The 27,023-nt window shown below is 37.5% G+C and overlaps 1 protein-coding gene across 3 annotated transcripts in view; it reads left to right on the top strand.

Moving 5' to 3' along the window:
- Positions 1–27,023, top strand: part of Vta1 (vesicle trafficking 1) — a 56,885-nt gene that overhangs the window by 10,365 nt on the left and 19,497 nt on the right. The window contains exons 2-6 of one of the 3 annotated variants that reach the window (XM_048425174.3): positions 8,895–8,952; positions 9,792–9,886; positions 12,128–12,255; positions 12,980–13,055; positions 26,237–26,345. In XM_048425174.3, the coding sequence (XP_048281131.1) occupies positions 8,895–8,952; positions 9,792–9,886; positions 12,128–12,255; positions 12,980–13,055; positions 26,237–26,345 (466 nt within the window). The remainder of the gene's footprint in view (positions 1–8,894; positions 8,953–9,791; positions 9,887–12,127; positions 12,256–12,979; positions 13,056–26,236; positions 26,346–27,023) is intronic. The other 2 variants (XM_048425173.3, XM_048425176.3) reach the window with 2 other exon arrangements.

The raw sequence follows: 27,023 nt of genomic DNA on the forward strand, positions 1-27,023 counted from the left end.
AATAGGTTCCCAAAACCTAACTCAAGCATTAGGGACAGGCCCTAATCCCACTGCTGGGAGTCCTGCAGATAGAGCAAGCTGCACAACTCTCACTCATATGTAAAGGGCCTAGGTTGGTCCTATCTAGGATCCATAGCTGTTGGTTCAGAGTCTGTGAGCACCTATGAGCCCAGGTTAGTTGTTTCTTTATGAGTTCCTTTGTGATGACCTTGAATGCCCTACCTCTTCCTCCATCTCTTCAACAGGATTTGCCAGAGTTTGGCCCAGGGCTTGGCTGTGGATCTCTGCATCTGCTTCTACCAGTTACTGGATGAAGGTTCTCTGATGACAATTAGGGTAGTCACCAATCTGATTACAGGAGAAAGCTAGTTCAGACACCCTCTCCATTATTGCTAGGAGTCTTAGCTGGGGTCATCCTTGTGGATTCCTGAAAGTTTTCCTGGCACCATGTTTTTCCCTAACCCTGGAAATGCCTCCTCCCCACATCAAGACTCCTCTTTCATTACTCTGTCACTCTGTCCTACCCACAACCTGCCCAACTGGATGCCTTCATTCTCCCTACACCTCCCACCCCACACCCAGTTTACCCAGGAGATCTCTTCTATTTCCCCTTCCCGGGGAAATCCTTTCATTTCTCTTGGGTATTCTTGCTATCAGCCTTATATTTGATTTTTTTCTGGTTTTTCTTTCTTTTTCTGTCTCTTTGGTACACAATTAGGGTACTCTTTTGTGGGGGTGGGCAACGTTGAATGATTTTGCCTGTAAAGGCCAGAAGAGGGCATTGAATGACTTGAAATGGAAATTACAGAGCTTTGATCTTCCATGTAGGTGCTGGGAATAGAACCCAGATACTCTCAAGAGCTGGAGTGCTCTTAACCACTAAGCCATCTCACTAGTCCCTGCAAGAATTTGTTTTTGTTTGTTTGTTTAAGGATTCTAACATTCCAATTTTCCAATGTGAGATTAATAGATTTCTATTTATTAGTGATTATTGTAAAATTTGCACTAAGGCATCAGAATCTGCTGTCATATGATATAAAACTTTACCCATGAAGTATGCATTGTTTTTCCAAGTCTTTTGCTGATAGTTGGCATGTATGTGTTCATACATCTCATATTTTATGTAGTACATTTTTACTTTTTAACTATTCTGTTTTAATTTTATTAAGTAAGAAACTACTCTTTCATATATTTGACTATATAAATGGTGCGGGAGAATTGTTTGTGTTCTGTCAATCATGTTTTAAATAAACGCTGATTGGCCAGGCAGAAGGTGTAGGCAGGAAAACCAGACAGGAAGTAGAAATGATGCAAAGAAAGCAGGAGAATTCTGGGGAGGAGGAAGTTGATTCCTCCCACTCCTGTCCAGATCACCGAAGCAGCAGGATGTGAGCTGCCCCACTGAAAGAGGTACTGAGCCACATGGCTAACATAGATCAGAATAATGGGTTAATCAAGATGTGAGAGTTAGCTAATAAGTAGCCTGACCTAATGGGCCAATCAGCATTATAACTTACAGAGATCTGTGTGTGATTTTTCTCTGGGACTAAATAGCTGGGGGTACCGGACAGGACAGAAATCCGAACAAGCAGGTCAGCCCCCTTTATGTAACATATAAATATCATTTTCATCATTTTCCTTTCTTTGTAGCCTCAGCTTTAAATCTGGTGGTGTTGTCTTTTCTCTCCCAGAACTATGTCATTTCTTAACTCAGTTTGATGCTGACATTATCTCAACCTCTGCTGTAAGGACATGCGCTTTCATCTCAGGCTGGTTTTTTGTTTTTGTTTTTGTTTTTTTTGTTTTTTTTTTTTTAAGGATGCATTTATGCCTGCTGTACATTGCATTTGACAGTTTGTTTGTTTTTTTTTCTTCACCCCGTTTTTGACACCTTTTTGACTGGCTCCCTTCATTGGGGAATCTAGTCACATTTTAGCTAGACACTTGACATTTTCCTGGACCTGCAGGGGCTGGTTTTTAAGTTGTTTTTATTCTTTTCTTAAGATTGGTTTCCCCCAGATTTATTTTGGGTGGTTTCTCTTGCTATTTCTAAGGCTCGCTAGCCATTTCTTCTTCTTATGTTTATACTGTACTATTTCTAATCATATCAAGTGAATTTTTCACTTTGGATAATTACTTCTAGGCATTACATTTGAGGCCCTTTGCATACATTTCTCCTTACTTTTATGTAAATACTTTCATATTAGTTCCTAGTATTTGGCTGTCATCTGATATTTACATCATTTTATCATTCATTGATCTGCTTGAATTGTTGGCTTATTGCTTTATGCATCACATTTTCACACCAGCATGGTTAGTAATTTTTGCTTGGACATAGAACACTTATCTGGCTAACTTATCTGGCTAACATTCAAGGTATTAGTGGTTCAGTGGATCTCTTTGTGCTTTGTTCTTTTGTTTGTCGCCATTATTGTTTCTATTTCTTTTGGGAAGCATGGATAAAATAGCCTTTGGAGAGTATGCATAAAAGAGACTTTTCTCTAGGAACAGGTTAGTCTAACTGCTAAAGTATGGTTTTGAAGTCTACTGAATATCTACCACCACCACACCACCACCTGGCTATAAATGTATTCTAGCACAGTGTGTATGCTTGGTAAGAGGTAGACACATAGCCTGTGTGCATTCTTTGGCCTTGTGAAGCTTCCCCATGCACATACCCTTACTGGTGTTTGACTAACATTAGCTGTGTTTGGCCATGATGATCAATGGCCTTCTTTCTCTTAGCTTCCTCCCAGCCATTACCCTAGCCTTCACCTTATAACTCATTCTTCCTGAAGCTAGATAACTAATATAAATAAATAAATAGATAGATAGATAGATAGATAGATAGATAGATAGATAGATAGATAAAAAAGAATTAAAGACAAACTTGTTTTTTATTTCCCCAATTCAGCTAGAGGACATATTGTCCTGGCTTGGAGCTGTTGTCTTTCCCCTGAGTTTTGACAGTGTGTCTCCACGCAGAATGCTGGGCTGGTTTAGCTGTTCCATGCTTTTAGGTTTTCTCTAGATAGCATGCAGGAAACTTGCTTCGTGTATTTTGTTCAGGGTTTTTGGTTTTTTTTTTTTCTAGGTTGCTTAGGAAGGCCTTGACATCTCCCAGTTTCACAGGCCAGCCTTGGACCTGATAATCCTCTCACCTCAGCCTTAAGAGTATTTTAGAGTACAGTCCTGCTCTACCTGGCCCAGCTTATGGCATTATGTTAATAATCAAATGTCATGTAGTGCCTGTGGTGTGTCAATACAATGCTAGTATCCAGCATGGAAGTGTGAATATTGGCTGATTTGTAGATAATAAAAACTAGATATGTTAATTTATAGGCCAATTTTCATTTCATCTTGTAGGAGGAACTAAGAGTAACTTTTTCTTAAAGTAGTTGTAGCATCCAAGGGTTCCAAAATGCTTGTCTGATGAAGGAAGAATGTGTACCCTTTAGTAGACATTAATTTATTCTGTCTTCTTGCTCTTTGTTTAGTTTTGATTTTACGTGTGGTCAAAGTGTATATGTATTGACAGGGGAGGAGGTTGTTACTGTTGTTTTACTTTGGAAAGTAGTGCAGTTATACCTGCTATAAGAGCTGCAGTGTATTTCAATGTTTGACTCAGAAGTAGCTTCACAAAGGATAATACTGATGATATAGCAGGTATTTATAACAAACTGAAAATATTGTAGTGTTTTCAGCTCTATCTTTTGAAATAAGTTTTGCTTTTAAACATTAATGTATATCATTGTATTTAATGTCATGTTCCTTTGATATAATAAAACCTTATTCTTGAGTCTTTCTGAAAAGCCATTGACAATGACACTGGGACTTGTTTCCTCTGCATATACTGGATTTCTGGGATCCAGTCTGTTTGGATGCTCACCTTCCTGGACCTGGAGGGAGGGAGGAGGAGCTTGAACTACCCACAGGGCAGGAGGCCCTGACTCCTCTTGGGGATGGAGAGGGAGGAGAGAAGGGAATTGGGGGAGTGGGAGGGTGTTGGGAGGTTGGGGGAGTGGGAGGGTGTTGGGAGGAGGGGCGGAAATGGAAACTTTTATAATTTAATAAAATTACTTTCTCATAAAAAAAATACAGGTGTTAAGGTAAAAAAAAAACCTTATTCTTCTCTGGTGTGTGCGTGTGTGTGTATCTGTATGTAAAATTTTGTATTTACATGTTAAATGTTTTTATACTTCTCTTGGATAAGCAAGACCTGTTAGAACATTTATTTTCAGAGTCTGTGGAACTTTGAATAATGCATACCTTCATGATTAGTAAATGTTTGTCTCCCGAATGCCTCACATTAAATTAAAGTTGGTTTGGAAAGTACTTAATCCTTTTGCAAACATACCTCATTACTCATCATCAAATAATATTTATTCATGAAAACAAACAAAAAGAGACCATAAATTTGAAAAAGAGCTGGGATGGAGGTACACATGAAAGTGGGAAAATGGTGTAATTATATTATAATCTCAAAAAAACTATAAACTATCCATCCCATTCCTAAAAGAAATTCCAATATGAAATATTTTCTTGTTGGCAACTTTTGCTACACATGCATTTGTTCTATCTGTGTTACATATTAATGTTCATATTTCTGTCTCTACAATGAATTGCTTATATGTCAAATAGCTCTGCGTGAAACTGATCCTTTTTTCCTTCCACATGGCTTCAGATATTTTTTTTTAATTTTCGTAGAGTTTAAAGGGCTTATTTTTATTACTATTAAAGAATGTATCTTCTATTACACTTTCCAAACTTCAAATTGTAAGCCACATAAGTGTTGTTTTATCACCCGCTGTGCCTGAACCTGAATCTACTACTGTTTCAGCCATCAACTGTGGCTCCTCAGTTATTGGCTAACTTCTCAGGCAGTAGCCAGGGCTTCTAAATCCCGCCAGACCTACCTCCTGCTGCCACCACCAAATGTAGTTTTTAACTAAATCTCTATCATTCTATTCACCAGTACAGTCAGAGACTGGGGTGAAAACCTGCTAGCTCAGAGAGGTTGAAGAGCAACTAGCTGACCTTCCCTCTCCATTGGTGTCTCAGAGTCTCTTCCACCTCTAAACCAAAAAAGGCCACCACACTCAAAGTGCCTCCCTACTACTTTCTGTGCATCTGTCTGTTTTCCAGACTCCTTCTGACTCTATGATTACTTTCTGTCAACTAGTTGCTGGTTCCACCTCCTGATCCAAGGTTGATTCTGTTTAATTAATGCAAATGTACACTCAGAGTTCACATGTGATCATATATCTCACAACACATAACCAGCACAGAAGTGTCAATTCAGAATTTGAGAGGATCAAATTCTTAAGGATCTTACTATATAATAATGTCTTTACAATACAGTGTAGTATATATAGATACACACACACACACACTCACACACACACAAATGAAGGGGGCACGGTTTAGGTCATGTCCATAAATATTATTACACTGTGTTTCTAGTGTTCCTGAAGAATGAGAATCTGGATGATAGTGGTGAAGTATAAACAGTGTTACTTTTCCTTCAGAGGAAATAGATAAACATTTCTCTCTATTTATTGTATCTTTCCTTCAGAGGAAATTGATACACATTTTTCTATATATTGTAGATAGCAGAAGCTAAATAAGGTCCTTAAATCTTTCACATGACAATAAATCTTGTATGGTAGCAAGAAAGTGCTGACTTAATTTTCCATTCATTTCCCTGGGGCTGTTATAAAAGACAAGGTAAATCTAGGAATCAACGTCACTCCTCTACCTGGGCTTTAACTGTGTCAGATAGTCACTTGTTCTCCAAGTTGGTCTAAATAGCTAACTGTTGTCCTTGAATGGTGATCTAAGGTGATGGTCGCTGTCCATACTGTGAGAGAAGATTAGAAAAGGCACACAGAAGTGAAACTGTCAGGATTATCTTGCCACACATTATCATCTTATACTGACCGGTGTCTCCATAGTGATCAGTTAATTAATATGTGCTAATTTTTGTGTGTAGTTGTAGGTGTCCATATTTTAAAGAGATTAAAATGTGTTTAAAATAAAGCTTGGCATTTTGAGAAAGTACATTTTAAGGTTATTTGAGATTAACAGTCATGACAGTTTGCCAGCAGTCTGTGCTGCTTTCATACAAATATAGAGAAAAGGGGTAGTTAAATATATATCTGAGTATGTTTTTGCCAGGGGACTATAATAAAAAGATTTACAGGTAGAAGTATAGTCACATAGGATGGTCACATAGAAAAATATATTGTAGACAGATATCTGAGTTACTGTTCTATTGCTATGAAAAGACACCATGACCAAATAACTTATTTTTTAAAAAAAGCATTTAATTGGGAGCTTACTTAACATTTTCAGAGGGAGAATCTGTGACCATCGTGGTGGTAGTGGTGGTGGTGGTGACAGCGGTGGTGGCAGCAAATAGGTAGGCATGGCGATGAAGCAGGATCTGAGAGCTTACATCTTATCAGCAAGTGAGAGGCAGAGAGAAAAGTTGGGAATGTTATTGGCTTTTGAAACCAGAGCCTGCCCCCAGTGACATACTTCCTCCAATAAGGCCACAACTCCTCCAAAAAGGCTACACCTCTTAGTCTTCCCAAACAGTCCACCAACTGAGGAGCACATCTTAAGAATCTTTGAGCCTATGAGAAGATTCTTATTCAAGCCACCACAACAGACATGGTAACATGGCCGTCTAGCCCCAGCAGTTAGGCTGAAGCACAACAAATACCTGAGACTTAAAGCTAGCATTAGGCTACATAGTGAGTCCCAGGCCAGCCTGAGAGTCAGAGCAATACTCTTACCTCAAAAAGCCAAAAGAAAAATACATTGTAAAATTAAATCTGGTTACAGAGATAGCTGAAAGAAGACAGATTATAATTTAAATTGAAAAGGTACTAATGAACTGGAAGCCTGTAGTTGTGCATATAGTTAAACATTAGAAAAACAGAGTATTGCATTCACGAGTTGTGCTTGATAGACAACTTTAGCTGCACATTATTGGCTTGTGATGGTAATTTATTTGTGGAATGGCAGTGTGAGCAGAAAACAATGCTTTAGAGGTCAGTAAGTCTGTTTCTATATTTATATTAGATTTAGATTATCTTGTTTATTGTAGAAAAAACCCTGAACTAATGAGCTAAGTAAAATAAGGATTTCCTCCCTTGATTAAAATAATGGCTTGCTAACAGTACACATGTCAGTGTACGTCTCTATGAAATTACAGGATCCCAAGCTCAAGGAGTTTCAGAGCTAGCACTGCGAAAGTTGCATATAGTTCAAGGTGAATACTAGACTTGAGTTACCAAGTAGTAGTAGTCTAGATGGCAAGGAAAAAATGAAGAAGGTGAGATCCTTCCCTGCCATTATGACGGCAAGGAGACTTTGCTGACATGTCTCCCAGCAGTTTCTGGCTCTGTGGTGTTAGTCTTGGTTATTGTACAAAGCAATACTTTTGTTTTGAATGTTGCAAAATATAATCTTTGACTGTACACATGTCTCCATAGCAAAACAATGGGAAACAGGCATATGGGAAGGCATACAGTAATATGCATGTAATGAAGAAAGCTTCAGAAGTGTGTGAGATGGTCAAAGGTAGACGCTGAGATCCACAGGCCATTGCAGATACGATAGCATTGGGTGTCAGAGGACACGAACAGCTGAGAGAGTTGAGAAGACTCTGGGGAAACATTACAAATTAGATAACAGCTCAGCTCATAAAGGCAACTTGTAAGTCCCAAGGTAGGTGGACTGTAAGGGAATAAAAATAATTATTATCTGAGGACTGCAGTCCTGATCTCCTGAAGTGATAACAAGTTTAGGTTAGGACAGAGCAAGGGAACCAGGGGAACACTGGTAGTGCTGATTATGAAGCAGTATGGGCTAGATGGGTCTTTGAATGTGAAGGAATTCTGTCTGATCTCAAGTAATGAACTACAGACGGATTATAGTTCATTAGTATTGTGTTAATTTAGCATTGGGCCCTGGTTTTAATCCCTGCCTCTTCTTCCCCACCCTCAAGAAAACCAAAAATACAATAGTTCTTCAAACCAGTTTGTTACAAAGAAAATCAGTTTAGTAGAATATTTTAATTTTGATAGCAGTCCTAATTCATAAAGTAGAGTACCAAGATATCTAGGAAATATAATATCATTAGGAAATGCAGCAAGATGCTACTTTCAATCCCCAGGTTGACACAAGTTTTTGTTTAATATCAGCTTTTGTGAGTTTAACAGATACAGGCTTTTGCATAGATTATAATTATAGAAATAATTATATAGTGGTACTTTGTTTTAAAGCACACCTTAAAGTAGCTCTCAGAAATGGCACTTGAAATGCTACCTCTTGGTTCCCTCTTACCCAACTTGTGAATACATCCACTAGGAGGTGCCATAACACAAGACCAATTATAACAGTTGAGAATTACCCCAGTGTGCGTGCTGGAAGAACCCATGTGTACTGTGAAAACACTAGTGCTGCCGTCTCCGGGATGTGCTGAGTTTGTAGAGGGGGCGTTACATGTTTTGCGTGTGTGTGTGTGTGTGTGTGTGTGTGTGTGTTCATTCCGTAGTCACCACCATAAACATTTCTGGTTCTCAGCAATGGAAAACTGTTGTGTTAAGGAGGTCTTCACTTTAGTCTTATCGCAAATGCTTTTATTAGTCTTTAAAAGGGTGTATTTATTTAAAGGATGAGCATACATTGAAATGACTGGAGCAGTTCTCCCTATAAATCTTAGCTCAAGCCTCTCTTGGCATCCTTGCCCAGGTTGTCTATCAGCACCACTAAACTAGCACATGTTGGGCATTTTTTACATGGGTTGTATTTTGTCTTTTCTTGTCTTGTCTTTTTACTTTAATGCTTTGACTCACAAGTTAAATTGTACACCCTTTTTACAGCAAAGAAGGCCTTACTTGGAAAAATGTGCTAGCATAGTGGTTCTCTTGCATTGTTTAGGTAAGATTTTTGTGGTAAAATCCAGAATAAATCTAACTTTATTTTAAATTTATATACGTTCTGAATTTCTTCCTAGGTAAAAATATTTTAAATACTCAGTCTCTTAAAAATTTTAAAGTATAAAAGTTCAGCTGTTTCCCATCTCACAAGATAGCACTTAAAAAGCCAGGAAACTAAACCAAAGGTGAAGCTGAGAGCCAAGAAAGCAGTACTGTTGCGTGATTCAACAGGGGAAGCCTGAGACAAGAACTCTCAAGATGTGAAACCTTGTCTTGTTTAGAGAATTGACAGATACTCCTCAACTTTCTGGATGTTCTGGAAAGGGAATGTAGGAAAAGACATGCTCAGCTGTTAAGTCCAAGGCTGCGAAGAATAAGACTGTCCACAAACCACTTGGTGGGAACAAGAATGATGTTTAGTTCATTTGCATGCTTAGCAGAATGACTAGATATTCTACTCAAAATATGTTGCAAAGGCTCTTGAGCCTCTGGGAATTGGGAGGAGCCTGCAATAAGCACACACTCCTGGTGTCCAGTCAGCAGTACTTACTTACCTCAAGAGCAACAACCATGGAAGCCCAGACACAAGGACCATGAGCTCGATGTCATGGAAAAAGGAAAATACCAGATTATAGGGCAGCTAAGGTTTATCAGAAAATGGTTGTGGATATTTTTTCAAAGATTAAAAATGTTCCCTCATCCAGTTTTATCCTAACAAATGGAATTTATCCTCATGAATGGATGCTATAAAGTTTATAATCTTGGATGTAATTAAATAACTGGTGGATATTTTTAAAATGTATAGAAATTTAAAAGCAACTTATTTTTCTTTTTGTGTAGGTCGCTTATATGCTATGCAAACTGGAATGAAGATTGATAGTAAAACTCCTGAGTGTCGTAAATTCTTATCAAAGCTAATGGATCAGTTAGAAGCTGTAAGTTAAACACTAATAACTTACTATCTGACTGTTTTAGGTGGCATTTCATTTTGTGTTTTTGTGCATGTGTGTGTCTTCTGTCATTTCAGCCCTTCCGCTGGCAACACTTAGCAATATCATTATACCTGATGAAAACTTAGCACTGTATGCAGGGGAGCTCCAAGTGTAAAGTAGGCTCTGTTATCATTGCATATGCATTATTGTTGATGGCTTTCTGCTCATCCTTTCCTACTTTCGTTCACATGGTCATCTGGTTTACTGACCGAGGAATTCTTCAATGGCTCCCACTGGAATAAAGTGGGCTGTTTAGTGGAAGGAATCATGAATGAGGTGGTTCCAGTTGCTTATCCTCTTCATGGCAGCACACACTCCTCTTTTGGCTGGACAGAGGTGGATGAGAATGTCTCCCTCTTCACTGTGGGGAACTGGAACGTTATCGGTTATTATGTGGATAGATTAACAGAAAGTTGAGTTGTTTGGATTGAGTGTCTCTAAATAAAGAATATAATGCCGACCATTACTTGTATTAGTAATCAAGGTCCACTCAGTGACCCAGTGCCCTGCTATCCTAGTGTCATGGTTAGTTTATTTTGTCACTTGGTGCAATCTGAGTCACTGGGAAGAGAGAAATTCAGTTGAAGAATTGCTTTGATCAGATTAGTCTGTTGGCATGTCCATGGTAATTGGTGCAGCAGGTCTCGGCCCACTGTGGGTGATGTCATACTAAGGCAGGTTGGCTTGAACTTTCATACATTGTGGTGAATGCATAAAGTTCCACCTGTACCAGACATTTACACAGATTATGTTTTTTCAGTTATAGTAATAACAGCTAAGATAAAAGCTTTAGACTGAGCAGAACTCAGTTCTTTACAAGGCATGCAATCATGGCAAATGACATAAAGTCAGCAATTATGCATGTGTATCTCAATGATACAGTGTTTGCATTATACTTTAAATCATTCAAATATGTCATGATTTTATGAGCTACTTTTGCTTGAGCATAAGATGAAGTGGCCTATTTTCACTAATTTTTAGGACTAAATCTGCTTTTACAAATCAGTTTACAGGTTAAACACAGTAAATTGTGTTATATGAGGATTTAGGTGGATTTCTGCTGTTATTTAGAGTAAGGTTAGGCAAAATTACCTTAAATTCCAACATTACATATATCTCTTCTGGAGATTAAATTAGCTGTTTTAATTGCTAGCGTTTTAACTTTGACTGACTTTTAGGCAATCCACATTGTGTGTGTGTGTGTGTGTGTGAGAGAGAGAGAGAGAGAGAGAGAGAGAGAGAGAGAGAGAGAGAGAGAGATTGTCTGCATGTATGTGAGTGTTCCCCATGTGTGCAGTATCTACAGAATCCATAAAATCCATAAGAGGACATCAGATACCCCTGGTACTCAAGTGAGAGATTTTTATAAACCACTGTGTGGGTGCTGAGCACTAAACCCATGTACTGTGCAAGAGCAGCAAGTGCTTCTAACCCTGAACTGTTTTTTCAGCCAGCCTCTGACAAAAGCAATTTTAGTAATATGGTTGCCTAAATCTGATGTTCCTGAAAATAATTTTATTTCAGTTTAATGGTTCTAGACAAGCAAAAGAGAAACTACTTCAGTTTCAAACTATTTCAAATTACTGTTTGGATAGTGGAGCGATATGCAAACTGAAAGTCTGCATAATTGTAAACTGCATTGACTTGGGCTATATGTGTCTAAGTTAAAATAATCTGGTAATTAATTTGCTACTTTATTCTTCTCCAGTTTGCTGTGAGCTCTCCTTTAAACACTGTGCTCTAGAGGTGCTATTTTAGACACAGTGATGCTCATAAATTTTATTTTTATAGATTTGATACAAACTGAAATAGGTCAAAGTTAAATTTTAAATTATGTGCTTGAGAAGTTTCTAGTTCCATTTTAGGGTAGTTGTTAGTGGCTGGGTAATAGTTATATGGGGTTTGATCCTTCACCACGATACTTGGCAATGTTGTCTTTTATTTTTAGTTGTTTTCATCTTGAAAGTTCCAATGTACCTTTACGTTTTCATCCTTGTGAGGGAGTTGAGCTTTTGTTTGAGTACAGGAGGCTGGAGTAGAGCTATTTTATAAGATTTGCTGATACAATTTTTATTGAAATGAATGTGAAGTGATTTATTTAAAGTAATTATTAGAATTACTTGTTCTTAAACAGATCCTTTTGAGAACCCAAAATCATGAGTTATGTGTCTGATTTTATTTTAGCTTAAGAAACAGCTGGGAGATAATGAAGCTGTTACTCAAGAAATAGTTGGCTGCGCCCATTTGGAAAATTATGCTTTGAAAATGTTCTTGTATGCAGACAATGAGGATCGAGCGGGACGGTTTCACAAGTAAGTGAGGAAGGAAAATAAAATTGGTTTTTTTTATAAGTTTGGCTACTTTCTGACAAGAATTACCTAGTTTCCAGTTGAATACTTTGTATTCACCTGAGTATTGGTTTCTAAACTTTGCAACTCTAATGTCCAGTGATTTTTTTAGGTTACAAGAAGACTATTTATGTCAGACTCATTCCTCAGTACATTTGTCCCAGCTAGCCAGTCCTTACAGTTAGTGAAAAGAACTGAGTTGATTTTAGTCAAAACAAATTTGTCCTGATGATGTCAATTTTTAAAGCATACCAGTCTAGCTGGGTGTGGTGGCACATAGCTATTTCGAGATAAGAAGATTCTCAAAAACTCAAAGCTAACAGAGGCTACATCTAAGACACTGTCTCAAAAAATAAATCATACACAAAGCAAGAAAGAGTACTAGCCAAATTAGATGATAGCTTGGTCGCTATTATAATATTTAAAACCATAGAGATGCATTGTTCTTTATATAGATTCCCATAATAGTTGACATTGCTAAATCAAACTTCACGATAAAAACCTTGTAGCCTTTACTTAGGTCCAGTGTGTTAGATTTTTATGATGACATTAGCAATGGGCTCCCATTTGTTTTCTTGGAATAGACTTTATTTCAAGCACTAATTTCAGTGTTTTTAAACATATTTTTTATAGGTACTTGACTGCATTTCAGTGTTTAATTTAAATTCGAGTACCTGTTCTCTTCCAGAAACATGATCAAGTCCTTCTACACCGCGAGCCTTTTAATCGATGTCATAACAGTGTTTGGCGAGCTGACAGATGAGGTGAGTGTGCGCCTGTCTCAACTGAAGAGGAGCAGAGTTGCTTTCTGCTGTTTTATGTTGTATTGTTTCTTCAGACCATCATGTCTGTCAGAAGTGTGAATGGAAGCAAAAACGGTCATTTTTCCAGCTACATTTTGAAAGTCAAATGAAACAACATGTTACACATAGGGTAGGAATGCTTTGGAAGATACTTGATTTATCACTTAAAAAAGAAAAGAAAAAGAAACAAGAAGGTAATGTAATTGTAAATACAAATGCTTAAAGAAAAGGAATGGAACAAAAGAAAAGCAGAAATAAAAAATTGTTTATCAAAATCCTATCAATACCAATATTTACTTGACAAAGATGAAGATGGGGCAGGAGAGACAGCTCGGCAATTAGGAGTACTAGCTGCCCTTCCTAAAGTAAAAGTGTACAAAAGGACATTCATGTCAGATACAAAGTCACCAAAAGCCAAGCAGCAATGATAAGCAAAGTAAGCTTCTACATTTTACTGTCTCATATTACATGAGACATTTCCTGCCAGTCAGGAGTCAGTTCATGAAGAAAATGGTATAGACACAAATGTCTCTATACCACATAACAAGATTTTCAAATTATATGAAATACTTAGCACAAAATGTTTAAAAATTTGTAATTATAGTTAGAGATTTTAAAAACCTACTCAGTCATTGATTTTAAAAAAAAAAAGAAAAGAAAAACACAACACAACACAAAATAAAACCAGTAGCTTTAACAATCACAGAACTCATCCAAACAAATACTGGCCCTGAGATGTTTAGAACCAGACCTTTCAAACTGTGCTTGGTGAAAATATTAGATGTTTTAACTACTTAGTGGAAAGAATTGGCAGGTTTTATAAAATTAAACATACGCCCACCTTTTCTACCAGCACTTCCTTTTCTGGTACTTACCCAAGAGAAATAAAAACTTATGTCTAGAAAAAGAGCTTACTCATTGGAAATTTATTCATAATAGCAAAATCTGAAAACAACTCAGATGTCTACATCTCAGCAATTGATCAGCAAAATTGTGGTGTTATTCAGTATGCTACAGAATTGACATGTGATGTAGCCTAGAATATGAATACATTTTGTAGAAATGCTGGTCAAAAGAAGAATCGAATGGTGTGCTTTGCATGTTTGCCTGTATATAATGTGTAGCTAATAGAAAAGTTCATTTTAATACAAAAAAAAAGGAAAGAAAAGTACTTTTAAGAACTTTTTTAAGAGGGCAAGGGAAACGGATTTGGAAAGGGCTATAAAGGAATATTATTAGTTAGAAATATGTATTTTGGGAGGAATTTATTTAGGTCAATATCTGTTTATCAAAATAATAATTAATATGCATAACATACATTACAAATTATATGTCAGCTTTATTCCAAAAATTTCAGTATTGAACTTTTTATAGGCTTATCTGGGGTAAGTTGGCAGTTATAAAGTGGCTTGCTCTACTCTGGGATTGAACAAATGGATAAAAACAGAAGGAAGCAGGTTTTCACTGTGGTAGAAACTAAGTGCAAGAGGAGAGAGAGAGAAGTATATTGTGTTGCAAAATTAGAGGATCTTATGTCATGCTTCTGAATACATTGGTTTATCTATACACATTTATGCATATGTGTATATGTTGTTTTATATACACAATTTGCATGTTTTTGTGAATATGTATTGACAATGTGTATGTAATATGTGTAAAACGCATATACTGCCTACTTCCTATTTCTCTATACCAAGACTATCTAAAACAGTCAAGTGCCAGTAGCAAAGAACACCCTAAGTACCCGATTTTATAACAGGAACCAGTACTCTTATGAAAATGAATCATAGTTCAGGTCAGGAAAGCATTGCATTAGGTTAGACCTTCTCGTACAAAAACCAAAATTTGTAGTGTGGTCATAATCAAGAGACACAGGAGACACCTTAAAGGGGCCACATTGTCTGTATAAAGAACAACTTCCTCTGGACATGGTGGTACACACCTGTGATTCTGAATGTGGAACATTGAGGTAGGAAGATGTCAAGTTGGAGACCAACCTGAGCTATGTTTAGACCCTATCTCTAAATAAATAAATTAGTAAGTAAATAAAGGAATAGAAGGAGAATGGAGAAGAAAAGTGTGGACATCAGTGCAAGTCTGATAACAGCGGACAATAACTTGTGTCTATAAATCATTGGGGCCATATAATAACATGAGTAGATAATGGAAGAACAGAGAGACTCTTTATAGCATTAAATTCTATTAATTATCTCCCTATTACTGAATTTCTTCAAAGAGAGAAACAGTGAAATTATAAGGAAAACACGTGGACCTTTTTTAACCAGGTTATGAAACCTGGCAACACTAGTATTGGAGCAAGCCAACATCACCATTATCCTATTCAATATTAAATTGTTTGTGTCAGTGCTGTTCAAAATATATGATGTGAACCAAACATGAAGAAACATCCAACAGATCCAATTAATAGACATTTTTATAACTACGCTAGCAGTTTTTATGTCAGGGTCAAGAAAAAGTCTTTATCAGATCGAAAATAAATAGACATGATTACTAAATATGACTAAATAATGCATGCTTCTTAGATTAGATCTTCTGCCTTGGGAGAAGTAACAGCAGAGGACATCACTGGTGCAGTGACATGGTGTTGTGCTGTGGAGCAGATAGTACTGCTGTGTGTACATACTCCTGATCTCCATGTCTGTTGTGTAGGAGATTGCCTTCCATCTGAGAAAAATGATTGCAAGATATGTGGAATATCTTGATTAGAAAGAATGTATCTACCTGTATGTAATATAATATATACTCTTATTAAAACTTTCCCATAAGTTTAATGAAGCTATATTATTTTATAGTTGACATCCATATGTTATTTGGAAATCTTAGGTAATTCAAACATACATAGCAATGCTATGATAAGAGAGTTGATAAATTATGTGGATCATTTATTATTTAATTACTTTTTAAGTAAATTCTGCTCTCTTCAAAATCTGTTTTGTGAGATTATGGTTGCTTTGAAAATTCTGCAACTATAAAACTTTTGTCTAAACCTCTCGGGAAGTATATGTAAAAGTAATTAGAAGTACTTCACAATATAGTCATTATTAAAACAATTTTTATAGCTTGTGTCTCAAGTATTTCTCACTACATTTCATTGCTGCTGGTACTATATTGATATCTGTTGCTTATCGTACAAACAGTAGGCATCATACGTATTTTAGGGACCAGAGGTAAATGCGCTGTAGGCACTAAGAGATAATTAGTCTTTTGTTATGACTGCTTTAAAAATGTGCTGAAAGCTATAAATTCCCTCTCAGGAGGTTTTTTTTCTTTTCCACTTCTCTTTATTACTTGGGGATCTTACATATATCTTCAACACTGTCCTCAACCCCAAGTCAGAATGTATTCAGGTTTAATAAAAAGCGTTTACTGCTACATTTTAATCGTTGTGCTTGAGAAATTAAAGGTAGGAATAAGTAAGCAACTTGATTTGCGGAAGGCTTCGCTGAGAATGAGGCAACATTTTAACAAATTCTTAAAAGCAATAAGGGGGAAAAAATCACATAGATAGTCTAGAAAGAGACAATTTTAGATGAAATGCATCCTTTTTTATCAAGTTCTGTAATGATTCTGGAGCTAATATTAACTACACATCCATGATTGGAGGTACCAAGGAAAATTTTGTGACTGAATGGAAATTAAGAACAGTGAGAATAATAGAAGATACTGAGGAGGGGAAATTCAGAATAATTGATAAGAATTCTTTATTTAAGTTACTATTTTCAGGGTGGTAGACAAGGATTGAATAGGGAAAGTAGACATTAGATAGTCAATATGAGAGCTATCACTTTTTCAGACCTGAATATTCAGTGGTGGTTATGATGGTAAGTAGTTGGATTCTGACTGTGTTTCTGATAGAAGTAGGTGATAAGAGAATGATTGGAAGCTTGGTCTTGAGCAGCTGTTAAGAATGGTGTTGCAAGCCACTTGTGGTAGCATGCTTTAATTGTAGCCCTCGGGAGACGAAGGCCAGAGGATCATGAGTTCCAGGCCAACCTAGTTTAAGCCTAGCCTCACTAGTGCCTTAGAACAATAACAAATAGCAAAAAAGGGAGAACTGCCATTAAGACATGTGTATATAGTGGCTTAATGTCAGTTGAACTACAGCTCTGAGGTCTATGAGATCATTATAAGCTTATTAATTTAGGACTACAAAGAACTTATTCTAAAATGAAAATATTCTGTAATAAAAAGATTTCCTCCAATATGATGCCTTTTACTAGGTTTTAATGTGGTTGTCCCTCATATATTGTTGTCAGTAACAAAACTATGTGGAAAATGGGGCAGGGGGAGGCTGACAACCCTAAAAGGGAAATGTTTAGTTAGGTATGTTAAGTCCTGAGATTTGAAATAGTCTGAAAAGATGTAAATTTGGAACTTTTTTATATGTTGTTGTCAAAAGCCAACATGACCAAGGCAAATTTAAAAGAAAGTATTTAAATGGGACTTGCTCACAGTTCAGAGGGTTGGTCCATTATTATGATGGCTGGAAGCAGACAAGCATGGTCCTAGAACTTAAGCTCAGAACTTTGCATCATGACCCACAGGCAACAGGCACAAACAGAGTGCAAAATAGGGCCTGGCCTGGGCCTTTGAAACCTCGAAGCCCACACCCAGCTGCTCCTCCTACATGGACACAGCTCCTACCCCTTCCAAGCAGTTCTTCAACTGGGAACTAAGCAGACATATATGTAAACGGAGATTGCACATTCATTTCCCAGCCACCCAGACTTAAATAATCACACAAAAATTATATTCATTACAACACCATTTGGCCAATAGCTTAGGTGTATTCCTAGCTAGCTCTTACATCATAAATTGACCCATTTCTATTAATCTATGTATCACCACGAGGCTATGGTCTACCGGTAAGGTTCCAGTGGTGGTTTTCTCCTTGACTCAGCCTACTCTCTTTATCTCTGCTCAGATTTCCAATGCCACTGGCCAAAACAAAAGCAACACATATACAGAAGGAAATCCCACGTTGCATATGAGTCTCTGGGCCCATTCTGATTCAAACCATCATCCTAAATCAGAGAATCCATGTTAAATGGGGAAAAGGGAGTATCTAAAGAACTAATTTGTGGAAGTCCAGGCCTGTATAACAAGAATGAGCCAGTATAAAGGACTGGTTGCAATGTCATCAAGGTAAAAGGAAAATCAGGAGACCTGGACAACTAGTAAACTAAATACAAATGGAGATTAAAGCAATGGGAGTGATGCAATGACGTCTCAGGGTGCAGGAAGTACAGAGTGAGTAGAATGTAGCTTTTAGTATAGGATGCGTACAGAAGTGTTTAGAAACTCTAATGTTGATGAAAGCAGTTAAAGTGATTAATGACAATATTTGTAATGTTGAGTCTAGACAAAAAGGCAAGGAGAAAGAATGAAAGGCAATGACAGGTCATTGGGGCTTTCCCCAATGTGAAATCTCATATGTGCCAGAAACTGGCTAAATTGGTTTTTCCAAGTCTGCAAGTTTTGGACAAATTTGCTTTTTGTTTTTAATTAAATCTCTGTTGTGATAAGGCCACTTGTTGGTTCCTGGCTACCCAGCCTCCCAAAATAATCACACAGGAACTGTTAATTAAATCGTTGCTTGGCCAATCACCTAAATGTATTGCTAGCTAGCTTTTTCATATAGAATTAACCCATCTCCCTTATTTTATATTTTACCACAACGTTTGTGACCTACCAGCAAGGTTTCAACATATCTGTCTCTGGCAGCTCCATGGCTTCTCTCAGACTTTGCCCTTCTTTCTCCCAGCATTCAGTTTAGTTTTCCCTATCTAGCTAGGTCCTTCCTTGCTATAGGTCCAAAACAGTTTCTTTATTCATTAATGGTAATCACAGCATAAAGAGGGGAATCCCACATCACTTCCCCATTTCTGTTTAAATAAGAAGGAAGGTTTTTAACTTTAACATAGAAAAATTACGTACAACAAAACAAGTATCAAACAAGAATTACAGTTATAATATTTATATCTACTTTATCTTTTATTATAACTAAGGAAAAGTGTAATTATAACTGCAATTCTACCAAAGACTCCAGAAGGATTTGATGTTACCTAAGTAAATAGAAAGTGCATTGTAAGCAACTTCCAAAACTCTAGAAATGACAGAGATATATCACTGCCTAGACAGTCACCCAAAATTCTTATGTAACATTGGGGCATCCATCTTCAGCCTACAGGCCCATAGTATCCATCAGACTTTTCCGTGAAGCAAGAAATTTCAAAGACAGTTCCACTTGTATTGGCATTTTATCAGTTACTTTCTTCTGTGTCTAGCAGAATGTCTGGCAGACTCTTTCATGAAGCAAGAACCCCAAAGGGTCATCTCATGTTTAGGCAAGTTCAGCAGTCATTTCTCTGTGGGTCTTGCATGTTCAGTTCACACAGCATACCATCAAGCAGACCAGGCAAGAGCAGTTTTTTGCCCAAATGACTAGCAAACTCCATAAGGAGCCTCTTCAATGCCCATCTTCTTGAAGTAGATTGGTGCTGCCAGGTGTAGTGAGGGGCTGCGGGAAGGCCTGCTTTTCATCCCGCACGGCTCCCGCACAGCTAGCTTAGCCCCGAAAATAACAACACACAAATTGTATTCATTTAAGCACTGCCTGGGACATTATCTCTAGAGAGTTAGTTACTGACTAACTCTCATATCTTGATATTAACCCATTTCTAATAATCTGTGTAGCACCACGAGGTGGTGGCTTACCGGAAAAGATTGAGCATGTCTGACCTGGTGACTGGCTCCATGGCTTCTGCCTCATAGCCCTCTTCCCAGCATTCTGTTCTGTTTACTCCGCCTACCTAATTTTCTGTCCTATCAAGGGCCAAGGCAGTCTCTTTATTAACCAATGAAAATAACACATAGACAGAAAGCCCATCTACATCAGCCAGGAGCATATGTGTCTCACTGTCACGAAAAGTCTTAAGCTCTTAAAACATTTTAAGTGCCATATTCTGAAGGTCTTTGAAAGATTTGAAGAATACCTGTCTAACTGAAATATGTCTCTATTATATCTAGAAAACCTAACTAACAAGACTAGAAGCTTGACTATTATAGATAAATCTCTAGTAACCTATATTTCTTAATTATACATTAAATTTTTGAAGAGCCGTACAAATACAATACCTTAAGAGCAGAAATATATATGTAACAAGTTGACCTTAATATAAATTTGTATCAATAAACCAAAATCCGTACCAATACAAATCTCTATAGCATATCCCCCTTTAAATGTAAAGAAGTATTTATAAAAAATATTTGAGAGTATAGGTGTATTTCTCTCTCAACTGCTTCCTGCTGTTTATTGGGCAAAGTAATTTTTTGAAGGGTGTTCAAAGCAACTTTCTAGGGGGATCTTAGTCCATCAAACCACATTAGCCTGGAATGAATGCATAGGTTCTCATCCTCTGTCGAAACAAAAGAAGAACCTCTTTTCCAAAGCAACATATCCTTAGATCCATATTTTGAAATTAAGATACCTTTAAGGTGTGTGTGTGTGTGTGTGTGTGTGTGTGTGTTGTGTATGTGTGTGTTGATTTAGCTTAGCAGTCCAAACAAGGAATTGTCTCCCAGTACTTAGTTACTTCACAGTCAGAAAATTCAAAGAAAACCCAATAATACATAATCCAGATTCTCTGTATATAGTCCATCTTTATGTGGCTTATTTTTCTTACTCTATTACTTTTTCTACAAGTTTACTCTGTCTCTTTAAAGACTTTGTTTTATTTATTTTTATAAACCGTTTACTTTTTATAACTTTCTATACTCTTTCTTCTCTCCCTCGCCGACATACATTTATTAAACACACTGTGTCTCATTTAGACATCTTTTATGTCTGAATTTGTCTTTATTGTGTATTTATAATTCTTCACTGGCCAGGACAGCTTCTTATAATGCTAAGTGCTTCTTAAAAACTTAAGCTGCGGCATTACTCGGGTATATACAGCCCTGCCTGCTTGCTCTGCACAGTCCAATGTGGTGGAAGTCCGTTCACCACCTCTGTAAGCTGTGAATACTGTCCCAGTTCCAGGTATACAACAGGTCTATATCGTGCCATTAAGCAAGTTCTAGCACTTTGCTCACAAAACCCATCTAAACACTCCTTGGCCAGACCTCCTGAAAGAGCCAGAGCCAGTGCTGGCGAACCAGGAAGCCACCACTTTTTGAAAACCAGTGCAGCTTTTTTTCTGCTACCGCTGAATCAGGAAAACCTCTCTTAAAGGAGCCATGCCTCTGCTTGCTTCTAGCAAACAGAACCCACCCAAGAAAATGCCACTACCAAACCATGCTTAACTCTATTCTTTTGTGTCTAGGATTCTTTTTTAAGCTTTCTCAGGTTTTAAGTCAATTTTTAGTTAGCCATATTGGGTGCCAATTTGTGTGGTTTGGCCACTTGTTGGTTGGTTCCCGGCTGCTCAGCCCCTGAAATAATCACACAGAAAATATATTAATTATTAAATCATTGCTTGGTCAATCACTTATGTGTATTGCTAACTAGCTCTTACATATAGAATTAACCCATCTCCATTATTTCATATTTTACCATGAGGCTTGTGGCCTACCAGCAAAGTTTCAGCATGTCTGTCTCTGGAGGTGGCTCCATGGCTTCTCTCTGACTCTGCCCTTCTTTCTCCCAGCATTCAGTTTAGTTTTCCCTGCCTAGCTAAGTTTTGCCCGGCTATAGGTCCAAAGCAATTTCTTAATTATTCATTAATGGTAATCACAGCATACAGAGGGAATCCTACATCAAATCTCCTTTCATTATCATGTGGACTTAGTTTGAGAACACCTAATCCAGCTATGTGTTTTCATAGCAGTCCAGTCACTATAAAGGTTAGCACAGGTGACAAACTGAGATCTCATTGGAAATCTCCATGTCCGCTGCTGACTCTACTACATCAAATTTGCCATTGTCAGTGATTTTCATCAGTTCACTTAAAAAACAGGAACTTGGGGCCAGGGACAAAAGTAAAAGCTCCTTTTACAATTCCTGTTTCCCAGAAAGGATGTCTTAATCAGCCAAAAAGAGTGAATGGATTTCACAAATATTGACATCTTGAAATTTTCCTCTTAAAATACTTTGCATCATCAAACATTCTTTCTTTTTACAGCAGCATTCAAATGTCCACTAACTTAAGTTAAAACTGTCAGAAATTTCTGCTACATATTATTCATGCCAGGGTTGTGGAAAATAGGGACTAAAAACAAATTTTTCTTTATTTGCTGTGGGAAATTTTGTTTCATGTTTACTAATATAAGCCCTCTTTTACTTAAACTAATATTTTCTTAAAACTTTACATACTTAGGAAAGGTGCCCAGGATGGTTTAAACATCTCACAATTTGAAACTAGGAGTGAATCTTATACAGTCATAATACAACTCTACCACAAAACAGACAAGATTAACGTGTATAAAGATGCAGTTCATTTGTTTGCAGAAGTATCCTCGTTTTACTAGATACATTCTAAATATACATTATGTAATTGACCTTTTAAAGTCTTTTCCCCTTGATTCACATATTTCCATCTGAATTACAAAGTTGTGTCATGATCATTGTACCTTACCAAAGCATTACTAAATAGTGTGCCTGTTTTTACTACTAAAATCTCATAACTGTTGATAGCTCTGTAATGATGAGATTAATCCACCCTAAGGAGAAAGAATGAAGCAGTAATATCTTACTGCTGTGGTTTGAATCACGTGTTAGGTGCTTATTTCCTTGGATCCACTACATGGAAATGGTTGGACCCCATGGAAATCTTTCAGGCCATTGAAAACATGCCCACCAAGGATATTGTGGGACCCAGGCCTTTTATTCTTATTTCTTTGTGCTTAAGTGTGTGGTTTCTTCTCCAGCAGAAGATAAAAGCCGAACTTTGGATCAAAAGGCCCACATTTAGAGATGGCAGTTACTGGCTGGCCTTCATGTTGGACTGTATGTAATGTTTGTGCTGTCTTCTTCATTCTGTCTCCCGCAGCAGTTAGCATAGTGCCTGCCTTGAGAAAATGACAAATAATTATTAACTTCCTGCAAGCCAGGGGGGCTATTTGGGAGTAAATATTTGAGCTGAGCCTTGAAAAAGAGGAAACATTTGACCACAAGATGACCATGGTAGAAAAAGGAAAACAGCATGAGGAAATAGTATGCAGGAAATGGCATAGCTGAGACTGAAGCAGAATCATAAATGTGGAAGGTATTTTTGTTCACTTGGTTCCTTAATGTCTCTGAGTCTTGGAGGAAGTAAAATATGACTTGCTTGTGCTTCAAGGTGATTATGGAGGACCAAAGAGGAAAGAGTAGAAAAGTGCTTTATAACCTGGAGAGTGATAAAAAGTTGTTAGCTAAAACTTATGATTCTGCTTTGGATTTCTCTTATCCAACTCACCCATATTCTTCTTACCCAGAGCAGATTGATTTTCTATTTATCTTAACTTTTATTTATTTCTGCCTTTCTGACTACATAGACCTTTCTTTCTACGTTCCTGGTCTTGCCCTTTTCTCCTTCTTTTCACATCATGTTTGTCTTCAAAGAGCAAACCAAAATACCATTTATACTCCCAGGGATCTCTGAGCATCCCGTTTTTCTTTCTGAATTTATGATGGTTTGAATGAAAATGGTCCCCAAAGGAAGCAGCACTATTAGAAGGTGATTTTTTGAAGTAGGTGTGGCCTCGTTGAAGGAAGCATGACACTGTGAAGATGGGCTTTAAGGTCTCATTTGCTCAAGCTTCCCACAGTGTGACTTTTGATTTCCTGTTGCCTGCAAGATGTAGCACTCTCAGCCCCAGCACCACATCTATCTATATGCTGCCTTGCTCCCCATCATGATGATAATGGACTGAACTTCTGAAACTGTAAGCCAGTCCCCAATTAAATGTTTTTCTTTATAAGAGTTGTTGTGGTCATGGTGTCTCTTCACAGCAATAGAAACCCTAAGATAGAGTATTCAAACACTTAGCACAAGAGACAGGTTTATTTTTTTCCTGCTTGTAGCTGATATATTTCCTGTGTGCATAGCTGGATGATTAGCTTCAAGGGGAAGATGGAATGCACAGCTTACTTTACATGTCTTTGATTGCTAATTTAAAGTCTTAATAGCAAATGTTTATTAAACTACAAAAATATTCATGGTAACTAATTATATGTAAAATAAGTAATTAATTTTATAGCTGGAGAGTAGGATATTGAACATTTTCAAATAATATCATTTGTAGATAATGAGATTCAAGTGGACATGTAAACCTGGAGATTCTTAAATTAGATAATTTAGTGTTTGTGAAGAAAGCTACATAATGAGTAAAGTGGACAGGAAGACTAAGAAGCCTGGGTAGTTATGAACTAAGTAGGAAAGACTTTTATAGCCACGTGCATGGGGACACCACTGAAAATATTGATATAAATGGGTTTATATTTTAGAAGATTGATCTGAGCGCTGCATGAGGAAAACATTGGGGAAGGTAATTAAAAACAGAGACATGTTAGGGGATTAAAGGAATCTTAGAGAGAAATGTGGAGATAGAGAACATGATATTTTTCTAAAATAAAATCAGTTGAATATGATGGAAATGGCCAGAGATAGGATAGGGGTGCCAAAATGACTCCCACAGACAACCAGTCTTCAGTGAATGACGTTAATTGGGTAGAGGAGAGACTAGTTGTATATGTGACTTCATAGTGGAAATAACCACGTTATCGGATATTCGTCAGAAGCAAATTTGGGCTAGTTACATACATTTAAGATTAATGAAGAAGCCATATAAATCAGTATGTAGTTCAGTGACTTCTGTCCTGATGCTTGTAGGAATTGCATATGTTGTAGAGGGGAGAAAGGCAGGCTGCTTCGAGGTAACTACTGTACCTGACAATAGATGCTAAAGATGTATAAAGCTGGGAATGCAGGGAGAGGGCAGTGGAAGAGCTGGGAGAAACACATTAATGGACCTGCAAGAGTGTGTCGTTTGAAGGAACTGCCGTCCAGCTCAGACACTGCCAAATAGAGAGAATCCCAGGGTTACAGAGCCTCTGTTCTCTACAACTTTGGACAAGTTTGCTAATACTGTGGGAAGCAGAAGTGATGTTTTAAAGTCCTCTATGAGTCACTCACACTGATTACTAGTTTGCAGTCTCTGATAGAATAGGAACCTTCGGGCTATTTGGAGGCTGGATCGGGAAGGAGAACAACAGTCACAAAACAAACTAACAGTTTCACAAACAGAAATGGTCCCAGGTCAGGTTTGTCAAGGTAAGTCTAGAAATGTCCACTAGCCTTGCCCAAGAGAAGTACTGAGAGAAGCTCCTCCTCGCTGAGGTACAGAGCCATGCCACTAAAGAGATGGGTACATACATATTGTCTGACTTAGTGTGTGACATGAGTGGACATAGAACAAATGAAACAGGCACACGTCCAGTGAGCTGAACAGTGAAACCATGAAGACTTTAAGTGTGGGCAGTTGTTTGGGAAACTTGTTAAAGAAGTGGAACAATGTGCAGCCAAACCTGAAATGGGGAAATGGGAACCAGGCCTTGGGACTCAAACAGGAAAGAGAGTTCCAGGGTCCTTAGTGGCTGGTATTTTCAGCTCATCTTCAGACAACAGGATGATTCCTGCCCCCTCCCCTTGAGAACTGAGGTGATCAGATGGAGCACTTAGCATATGACAACTTGGAAGTTACATTAACCATGTATCACTTTTGTCAGCTTAGCTTTATTGTGTTTTCATGGATTTGTGTGTGTGTGTGTGTGTGTGTGTGTGTCTTTACAGAAACGAGTTGTTATTGCAGTCATTTATATTTTATCTTAAAATTACATTTAACATTTTTCTTTAGGAATCCAAGAGTTAGGAATTTTGCTGGCATGACACACAAACACTTCCCTTGCGACCTTTTTCTGTGATGTAGTGCTGCAGTGTTCTAATGAGAAGTCCTTCTCTTAGATTCTGCCAGGCCCTGACCACTGTAAGAATCAGCAGTAGAATGTAGAGATGGTCAGACTCTTAGAACTGCACCACTCAAATAGAGACTTCATCTCAAGAATGTGACTTAGCCTGTGTTAGTATTCTTATTTTTATATTACCATGGTCTGATGGTGCTACAAATATATTCCCTTTTAGAATGTGAAACACAGAAAGTATGCAAGGTGGAAGGCAACATATATCCATAACTGCTTAAAGAACGGGGAGACTCCTCAAGCAGGCCCTGTTGGAATAGAAGAAGATAACGGTATGTATCTATTAGTCCTAAACAGAAATGGTTCAGTAGAATGTTGAGTTTTCAAAAGATTTCAAAGTTTTCAGAAGGTGCTAGCAATTTTTTTCACCTACAATAATTATAAAACCAGGAATTTGGACACATTTAAGATTACAGCTTTACATGTGCTGTCTAAACATGTCAGCTAAATGTCTCCACTGTCACCGATATCTACCTAGACTTCATCTTTGCATAGGCAAATACTCAGAGTGTGACCTAGAAGTGTTGCCAAACCCCAATGACTATTATATTAATGTTGTGATGCTTTGTGTATTTTTTTAATTGTTCCATATTGGCAGGGGACAGGGTTATATTTTACAGGGCTCCAAAAATTACAGATCATACAAAAGTGGGAAGTGAATTTTTAATTCCATATACTCATCTTCCTAGATCCTACCAAAATTCAGATAGTAAATACTTTAGTGTTGTTCTCTTAATAGAGATTTTTTTTAAAACTTCCAAGCAAATAGAAATATGGATGGATGGATGGATGGATGGATGGATGGATGGATGGATGGATGGATGGATGCCACATAAGCCCTAGGAAGACTGCGGAAATCATTAATTGATGCGATAAAAAATAACCATGTATTTAATAAAAGCTAGAGTTATGATTTAATGAATGGCTGTTTGTGCTGTCTAGGATGCTGA

The sequence above is a fragment of the Myodes glareolus genome, chromosome 1 (assembly GCF_982192425.1).
Source record: "Myodes glareolus chromosome 1, mMyoGla1.1, whole genome shotgun sequence".
NCBI classification, from domain to species: Eukaryota; Metazoa; Chordata; class Mammalia; order Rodentia; family Cricetidae; genus Myodes; species Myodes glareolus.